The sequence below is a fragment of the Gopherus evgoodei genome, chromosome 3 (genome assembly GCF_007399415.2).
Source record: "Gopherus evgoodei ecotype Sinaloan lineage chromosome 3, rGopEvg1_v1.p, whole genome shotgun sequence".
Classification (NCBI taxonomy): domain Eukaryota; kingdom Metazoa; phylum Chordata; order Testudines; family Testudinidae; genus Gopherus; species Gopherus evgoodei.
The window spans coordinates 122,335,827-122,345,696 of NC_044324.1; the positions used below are offsets into that span (position 1 = coordinate 122,335,827).

General features: G+C 37.2%; 1 protein-coding gene across 5 annotated transcripts in view; it reads left to right on the forward strand.

Moving 5' to 3' along the window:
* The window catches only part of STXBP5 (syntaxin binding protein 5), a 196,670-nt gene extending 189,172 nt beyond the window's left edge, over positions 1-7,498 (forward strand). For all 5 annotated transcript variants that reach the window (XM_030556525.1, XM_030556527.1, XM_030556528.1 and 2 more), the window contains one exon: positions 1,718-7,498. In XM_030556525.1, coding sequence (XP_030412385.1) covers positions 1,718-1,759 — 42 coding nt within the window. In that variant the 3' untranslated portion in view covers positions 1,760-7,498. The remainder of the gene's footprint in view (positions 1-1,717) is intronic.
* Positions 7,499-9,870: the final 2,372 nt, after the last annotated feature.

The window sequence follows — 9,870 nt, forward strand, 5'->3', positions numbered from 1 at the left end:
AGCTATGGAGGTGAGAGAAAAAGAGATGGAGGCGAGGGAAAGAGAGAGAAAGCATGAACTGGAATTAGCAAGGGCTAAGCAGGATGTACCAGCCAATCCTAACAACCCTTCGCCAGGTACTGCTTTCCATCCCAGAAAATTCCCCACCTACAAGGCAGGTGATGATACTGAGATCTTCTCAGAAAATTCTGAAAGGGCCTGCCTTGGGTACAGCATCTCTACAGACCAGTACATGACAGAGCTGAGGCCACAGTTCAGTGGACGCTTAGCAGAGGTGGTGGCTGAAATGCCTAAGGAACGATTATAAACTTTTTCAAACCAAGGCCTTTAACCAGCTTAAGGCGGCAATCATGTCTGACCCTGTGCTAAGGGCCCCAGACTTTGACAAACCATTCCTAGTAACTACAGATGCATCTGAGCGTGGTGTAGGAGCAGTTTTAAATCAGGAAGGACTGGATCAAGAATTCCCTCCTGTCGTGTTTCTCAGCAAGAAACTGTCTGAGAGGGAAAGCCACTGTCAATCAGTGAAAAAGAATGCTACGCCATTGTGTATGCCCTGGAAAAGCTACGCCCATACGTTGGGGGACGGCATTTCCAGCTACAAACTGACCATGTTGCGCTAAAGTGGCTTCATACTGCCAACAGAAACAACAAAAAACTTCTTCAATGGAGTTTAGCTCTCCAAGATTTTGATTGTGAAATTCAACACATTTCAGGATCTTCTAACAAAGTAGCTGATGCACTCTCCCGTGAAAGTTTCCCAAAGTTGACTGGTTAAATTGTCCGTAAAATGTAAAAGATCTTGTAGTTTTACATAATTCATAGTATATGTAAAGGTGCATGTGTTTTATTAATCTGTGTTTTCTAAAGTTTTAGGAAGAAATCACCGCCAGTGTGGTTCAACACTGTCTGAGATTTGGGGGGGGCATGTCATAAACAGATAGTTAAGGATTAATGCCTCTTTCACCTGTAAAAGATTAAGAAATTCACCTAGTCTAACTGACACCTGACCAGAGGAACCAATGGGGGAACAAGATGCTTCAAAAGGAAGGAGGGATGTTTTCCTTTGTGTAGTCAGTTTCAGCCAGAGTGAAAAAGATCAAGGAACCAGCCTCTTATCAGAGTAGTAAGTTTTAGAAAGGGATAAATAGGTTTATGTTTATTTTCTTTGTAACTTGTCCTGGTACCATTAAGGGAATTATCAAATTTGGGTATTCTTGTGTGTATTAAGATTTTTGCCCAGGGGAACATCCTCGGTGTTTTGAATCTGTTGTCTGTGAGAGTAGCTGGTATGCTAATCTCTCCCAGAGGGTTTTCTTTTACCTTTCTTTTCTTTAATTATAAAAGCCTTTTTCTTAATACCTGATTGATTTTTTCCTTGTGTTTTAGACCCAAGGGGGTTGGATCTGGATCCACCAGGAGTTGGTGGGAGAAAGGAGCGGGGGGATGGTTAATTTCTCCTTGTTTTAAGATCCAAGGGGTTTGGATCTGTGTTCACCAGGAAATTGGTGAAGTCTCTCAAGGCTACCCAAGGAAGAAAAGTAGTGCTTGGGGGTGGTGGCAGCGATACCAAATCTAGGCTGGTAATTAAGCTTAGAAGTGTCCATGCAGGTCCCCACATCTGTACCCTAAAGTTCAGAGTGGGGAAGGAACATTGACAGGCACTGTCTGGAAATGTTAATTGTATTTATATCTTTACTTTTTTGTTTATTTTTAGATGATGATGAAGTACAAGGATAAGAAGTGGTACCAGTTCTGACAACCTACATCCAAATAGATCAATTTAACTTTATCTTGAGGGGGAAAAATGTCCTTTTTTTTTTCTTTTAATTAATTTCTGCAGGACCATTGGAGTTGGAGGAGTATTCACTATCAATTGGATAGTGTTGTTTCCTAGCACAAATCATACATAGTTTTACCTCAGTCATATGGCTTTAACTGAGGAGCATTATATTTAAAACAGACACACACAAAAACTTGAGTGTTTGTCGTAGCTGTGGGTTTACTCAGAGCTTGGGAACAGAACAGGTGACACAGGACACTTGGAGAAGAGAGGCAAAGGGAAAAAGATGCAAGATGGGTGGTGGCAATGCAGGATCAATCCTGTGTTAATATGTCATATGCCAAAAGTTTCTGTTGTAACTGCTGTCAGTGTTTCACCCTCCTGTGAGGAGAGGCAATAAATCAGGGGTCCAAAAGCTGGAATAAAGTTGTTTGTCTTACTGAACTATAAATAGCTGACTTCACCTACCCTCCCTTCCATTATTACTGAAGAAGAGTTACTCTGTTTGCTACCATCTCTTTGATCAGACAAGCTGGAAGTCTGAAAGATCCATATTGAAAATGTATATACAGTTGACCTGTTCATAGTCTCTTCTAGGACCCCTGATCTAGTATTCTTGTATTCACATCATATTCTGTCAAGTGCAAAACAAAAGGATAAAACATTTTTGCATTAAAAAAAATCAAGTGAATAACATGACTGAATTGTGTTTCATACTGGGAGTTTTCATGTGTGTTATTGCTGTGCGAAGTGAAAAGTGAAAACATCTCCATTGTGGTGAGAAGAATACTTCAGTGTGTTTTATGTGTCTTCTTTCTATTCAGCTAAATCTTTCCTGCTCCCCCTCCCACCTCCCCCCTCCCACCCAAAAAAACCAACTAGTTATTGGTTCAGTTTGTAAAACGTTTGACGTTGGCTATCAGTTTCATTCATCCTGTGAATTTTTATAAATGTTTAATGGAATATCTTTTTACAGCCATTTAATTAAATTTGTTGAGATGGTTCTAAGCAAAAACTGTAGCTAACTTATATCCCCCTTTAGTTCTTTATTACCAAATCAAATAACCTTGGACTCAGGTTTGAAACAGTTTTAAACTCAGTGAAGATGCTGTTTCAAGGATAAGGGCAAGCATCTAATGTTAAGTATCTCTAAGTCTTTTAGTTTTTCTTAAATCCTGTTTGTAGAGCTGCTGTTCAAGACTGTATCTCAGTAGCTTCAAAAAATTGGAGTTAGTCTGCAAAACTGTTTTCAGTTAATGGGTATGATACTAAAAATGAACAATAAAGAGGTTCTCAGTATTTCATGAAGTGGAGGACCACTCTTTAAATTTGGGCAGGAAAAAAATTAAGCATTTGTGCTAAATCAAAGCAGCATATTGTGTTGGTGTATGACTGCTGCACTGGAAGCCATAACTGTAGGGATGAACAGAATTGGAAGGAAAGAGAGAAGAAAAATCCCTTAGAAGAAAATGTTTGCATTGTAAAAACAGAGTGATTTTGTTGTTTTAATCTCTAATTGGAAATAGTGACTAATTGTGTTTTGCAAGGGGGAATAGTTAGAAAATAACGGAGAATTCTTTTGAAAAGTTTCCCATATTGAATCATTAAGATAAACTCCTTCTAGCACCTTAGCTCTGTATGTTTGTCATGCACTCCTCTTTAGGTATTCCCAGGGCAAAATGTGTTGTTTTTATCTAATTGAAAATTCTGTCATGGGTATATAAGCTTATAGTAAACTTGGCTTATAATTTGAGAGATGCAAGATGTGAAGGGTTAATTATTCTTATACAGCTCAAAAAATTGTAAATTTTGTCCCAGAAAATGTGTTCAGAATTTGTATAGAAACTGGTGAAATAACTTAATTTTATCTTGGGGTGAGGAACTTAATGGAATTCACTGACTGCCTTTTGGTTTATCAGTACTTGAGGTTGTACCACACATCCTGCCATTCTGTGCTGTATCACACAAAATAACAAGTCTGACAATGTATTTAAATTTTTGTTAGGAAAAAAAATGATCCACCAAAGAGAATAGTTACTGATGTGGACATGAAAATGCAAAGCAGCAGCATTCTAAATTCTTGATAGTTCTCCACATAGATAAGAGTTATATTAGCTCCGGTTGTTTTGGCCACACGTTTGTTTAATCTCTTCTGTGTATTACCTATTTCATTTTTGCAGTCAGTTTGCCTACTGTATATTCAATATAAATTAATCTTGTATTTGCTTGCAGTCCAGCAGCAGAAAACCAGATAAACTTACATTAGATCAATTTAAAAAGAAATTCTGAAGTGGTTGTTTAATTTTTCCCTCACCCTTAAATTCAAATTAGTTCTGTTACTTTCGCCCAGTGGAACTGCATTTCAGGGCAACAGGAATCTATCCAAGAAGATATTCTGATCAGTCTTTGGGAGAGAGGCTCTTAGCAGTGCTTATCAAAAGTTGATGTCAGATCCATGGAAGCTCCCATCAGATTAAGAGGGAAGTCTTGCTTAGTCTTCCCAGAATGAAGCATTTGACAGCCATCAGCAAGCAAAGCAAAATAGGAAGGAATGAGAGAGCATATACTAGAACAAGGAAGATGTCTGTTTCTTAGGCACTGTGAGGAGTCTCATTTTCCTTAGCATCGTTTGTTTCCCATGTGTCATGGTATATAACTTAGTTTGAAAAATTAGTGAAATGATTGTTGTTTACCACATGAACCCACAATGGCTCTTTAGTCAATTATAGGGACTACATAACCAATTTTAATTGCTTTTTAATCTAAAATGTTGCTTGTCAGTGTTTTTCCTTGGAAGGAAGTTTGTGATACAGAAGCTATGTGGCATTTTATATGCTATTACTGGACAAATTTTATACATTGAAGCCACATTTCAAACAAAGAGGGGAGATGCCACCTTTTATCCTGTTGATTAGCTTTTCAGTCGTTTGAACCTTTTTTTCTGTGTTTGGAAAAATATCAGAATACAACTGAACTATTACACTTTTTTCTCTTTTTTTTTTATGGAAGTGCAAGAAACTGCTGCTACTTGTGTTAAATAATGTGTATCACATTTAATTTAATTATCTTAAACTGAAGAAGCATTTCTTGAGTTTAGAAATCCTGCCAAGTTGTAATTTTTTATGAATGTTTTTTCATATAAACATAAGTGTATTCCAAATAAGTCTGAAACTACCACCACCATCTCAAAAGATTTGTTCTTTGGAAAATGGTCAGTTGGAAAGAATTACACTAATTTACAACTCTATTCTTTGTCTATTTTTATACGTACGTTTTGCTTGAGATACTCCTTGCATGACAATTATATTAGAAAGCTATATCCAAAGGTGATTTTTTTTGGCAGTGAATTTTTTTTCCTGGCTTAATAAATAGCACTGATCTGACCTGAACTTTAAACTTGAAATTATTTCCTGCACTTTAAAAGCTTGGTATATTATTCCTCAATTTGACATTCCATATTTCTGTAGTTCTGATTCGTTATTTGTATATAAACACACACATACAATACACAACACTTAGAATAGAGTAGTCTTCACAGCTGATAATTACAGTTTAGAATATAGTTTAGAAAATGTGTGCTTTAAGTCAGCAAACATTGTGTATATAAATATATACTATATAGAATCTAATGAAAGGCACTTACCCTGTGTCAGCATATGTGGTTTTTAAATTACAACAACACTTTCAAATTTGTTTCAAGATCATACAGTGGCAATCTTATATTTATACATACTGTTATAAAATACTTTGTTTTAAAAGAAGATTTTATATATGTACACTTTTACTTTTAATTTTAAAAACTTGTGTTAAAATTTAAGTCAACGTACTTAAAAAGTATGTATATTATCCATACAAAATTATGTTTTAAGCTTATAATAAGAAAATAATTCATATCTCATACAGAGATACAATTACTAAACAAAAAAAAGCCCATTTTCTTTAGAAATATTCTGCAGAAATGAATCATACTTACTGTAACCTCCCTTTTGGAACATTCCAAAATAAAGGGAAGGGAAAGTACCATAATTTTTTTGTTTTAAGATATATATAAAAATAAAACTACTAATTTTTCAGGTGTTTTTTTCAGCTTTTTAAATAAATTTCCAAATATTAAAAGGGAGTTTTATGTATTTGTCAATTAAAGTTTTCCTTTTGTAGTTCACTAATTTTGGTTCTTCATCAGTTTTGTACCCGCTGATCAATATTATGTTTTCAGAATGTTTTAAAAAGCATATTGTCTGTGGCTGAAGTGCCCTCCTTTTTCGATTCATGGTTGGATTTACCTGGGTGGAAATTGGATTGCAATTGCAGCGCTTTGTTGATGTGTGGTGTTGGAATCGTGTGCAATGATTGCCTTCCTTTACAGAGTAATTTCTCAGTTGCACTTTTTCCTCATTCTAACCAGTTTCCTATATAGTCTTATGTGAATCTTTTCCTGTGGATTTTAATGACTTTACTGCCACTTCAAAAATTTCAAATATTTTGTAGACAGAAATTAACTGTTGGGAGGGGGAGGGTTGAAGATAAAGTGAAAAATATATGTGGATCAGCTGAAGTAACTGATTTAACTTTATTTTCATTTTGACAGTTTAACTTACATTGAAAAGCAAAGCTGTTTAAATTATGCCCATTTCTAATCATCATGTGTCTTGTATAAATGTACTGTAAACCTTATATTTGGTTATAGTGTTTCAAGATAGCAGTGTATTTCTGGAATGTTTTACACTACTGGAAAGAGTAATGAATTCCAGGCCCAGAGATAGCAGTTAAAGGTAGAGATGTAATCAGAAAATAATCAAATACGAGAGGAGACTAAATCAGTATTACTTTTTTCAAGTTAAAGCTCGTAAAAAACTATTTTAATTTTGTTATGCAACTGTAGTAATTTCTTTTGACAGTTGCATGCCTTTTATTAATACTTGTTATATATTACCAGTCAAGAGTGATTCATAGACATTAAACTTTGTTTGCTTAAAACATGTAAGGAGTTGTATATGGAGCACCAATAATATTCAGCAACAGGCAATGCAAGAGAGGGGAACATTATTTTAAATATTCCCTTTTTAAAATGTAAATAAACAGTACTAAGTTACTGTAGACCTGAGCTCCATTATGGTTCAGTGGTTAGAACTAGAAGAAATATGCTGCTTTCTAGTTATGCTACTGCTTCATTGTACGAGCACAATGGAAAAATGAAAAACATTGGTAATTTTTTTTAATATTGCCCACTTTTGGGGTAAGCATGCTTGTGGTACAGTTCTTGCTTTATGTATATTTGTACATGTGTATTGTGTTTTTTTTAATTTTGTTCTGGGTTTTTTGTTCATCACAATTTATTTTTCAGTTAAGTCTTGCTGAGCTCCCCTAGCTCTTGAGGGTTATTACTGGGAAATGCATTTTAGATAGGGTTGCAAATCCATCTGTCTACAAATAGAGTTTCATATGAACTGCAAATTGTACTGTTACAAAACACAAATGTTAGATTGTGTAGAGTTATTTTACTTGTACTTGAATTCAACTGTCATCATAACAAAAGAGTTAAAATTAAGTATGGAATATTTTTGTAAATAAAAAATACCTGTGCAGCTGGTATTTTAAATGAAAAATGTATTATACATTAATGTTTCAGAAAAATGTTCATATGTGTATATGAATGTCTGATTATGCTGAAGGGCTCTGATTGGGCAAAATAAACTACTCAAATTTCTCCTGAAAGATATCAAACTGACTTTTTTTAAATTTGTGGTTAATTGTTTTCTACTGAATGTGATCTGTATGTCGTTTCATTGTATTGTATAGTACCCAGTTACTCTATTCAGAAAGGATGTTCCCCATTTGACAAACATATTGTCTGAAAATTCTGTGCATAGTACTGTTAGAACATTTTAGTTTCTGTGCATTTGACAGCAATTTAGATATATTAGTTGATTTTTTTGTTTGATGCATGCCTGCCAGTAAGCTCCACAAATGGTGTGTACAGTAACAGCAGCAGCCAGAGCAGAACTGAAAGTGACAAAGAGCAGGCAAATGTGCACACAAATATAGAAGGGGTTAGGGTTCCCAACTGTCTAATCTCAAAACCCAAACACACTTGCTCTGCCTCCTGCCCCTTCTCCAAGACCTCGCCTGCATTCACTCCATCCCCTCTCCCTCTGTTGCTCACTCTCCCCCACCCTCATGCACTTTCACTGGGCTGAGGCAGGGGGTTGGAGTGCAGGAGGGGGTGTGGGCTCTGGGAGGGACTTTGGGTGTGTGTGTGGGGGGGGTTAGGATGCAGGCTCTGGGGGGGGGAATTTGGGTGCAGGAAAGGGGGTTGGAGCGTGGGCTCCCGGAAGTGACTAGCATGTCGGGCTCCTAGGCTCAGGCAGTTTTGTATGCTACTGGTGCCTGCAGGCACTGCCCTCGCAGCTGCCATTGGCTGCAGCTTCTGGCCAATGGGAGCTGTGGAGTTGGTGCTTGGGGTGGGAAAAATGTGCAGAGACCCCCTAGCCGCCCCTGCATCTAGGAGCCAGGGGGATATGCTGGCTGCTTCTGGGAGCCATGCAGAGCCAGGGCAGGTAGGGAGTCTGCCTTAGGTCTGCTGTGCTCCTAACCAGACATAACGGCCTATTAAAATCTCCCAGACTGATTTCAGTAGCCCCCAGGAGATCAATTCCGGGAGACTTTCAGCCAATCCGGAAGGGTTGGACCTGAGTTTATTGGATGAGAGGGTCCAAAAACCTATCCAAAAGACACTTCTAAGCATAAATGAGGGACCAGAAAACTCATAAAAATTTGTAAATGCATTTTTGTACAACAAAGTCAGGAGGCTGCTTATCAGAAAGTTTCATGATGCTATGTATTATTCCCCCAATGTATTCTCGGTTTTGTCTCCTTCCTCTGGAGCATCAAAGATGGCCCCGCTGGAGAGATGACAATTGATTCAGGGAGCTGGTCCTCATGTACTTGGCAGGTGGGTCTTGCTTAGAAATTCAGTGTCAGGAAGGAATTGGCAGTCACCTTGGATTTTTTCGCCCACCTTCTTTTGCAATATAGGGTATGGACTGCATTCTAGGATCATCTGGGTATCGCTCATAGAATCATTTACCTGGCGTCGAAGAGGCCTCAGGCATTGGTGTACCTCACTTCCTGTGGCACATACTAACTAATTCTCCTGAGGGTTATAGTACTTGGTCTAATTTTGTTGGTTGGGCTTGATGTGGCAGTGGCTGGGCGGTGGTTAGTGGCCTCTGATACATAGGAAGTCAGATTAGATGATCTGGTTGTCTCTTCGGGCCTTAAATGCTATGACTCCAAGATAACCCTGGGATTCCCAACAGATAGTTATGATCACTCATTTTGCAAAATAGACTTTATAAGGCAATTTTTTTTCTCTACTGACATTTTAAGATTGTTTAGTAAATCTTTAATAATTGAAAGAGACCAAATTTTCTTTTTCTATTTTCACTATCTGGGAACAGACACATTTGTGAACTTACATTGATGAAATCTGCACTGTGTATGCTGTGATATGGTACCTGTTGAATTTGCAACTGATCATCTCAATTATAAAATTGCTTCTGGCCTTTACTGTTGTGAAGACAACCTGAAATAATAGCTCTGAGATGTGCGAACTGCCCCATTCATCTCAGGGGAGTGTAGATTTTGAAACTGAATAATGTCAACTTTACTATCAACATTAAATATTGCACTACTGGTTATTTTAACATCCAACTGCTCAAGTACAAATTTCATTTTACATCGTCCCTAGGTGCTCAGTCCCCAAAACCTCCAGCTTCCCTCTTGTAGCATCTATTATAATTATGTATTTTAATACTAAATTCTGCAGTTCACTGTAAGTTTTTAAAGTAGTGACAGTAAATTAAATTTTAATGAAATGAGGGGTATTCCATGTATTCAATTCAGTAAAAAAAAACATAAAACAGGTTATTTGAAGCTATGGCAAAGCCTCCAGTCTTTTCTGATGGAATGATGCAGAAGGCAGCAGCATAAAGCTAGAAAATATTTTAGGGCAAGCTGCTGGCAACCCCTGCCTTTAGGGCTTGACTGGCCATCAGTTGTACCACCAACTGAAATCAGCTTTTGCC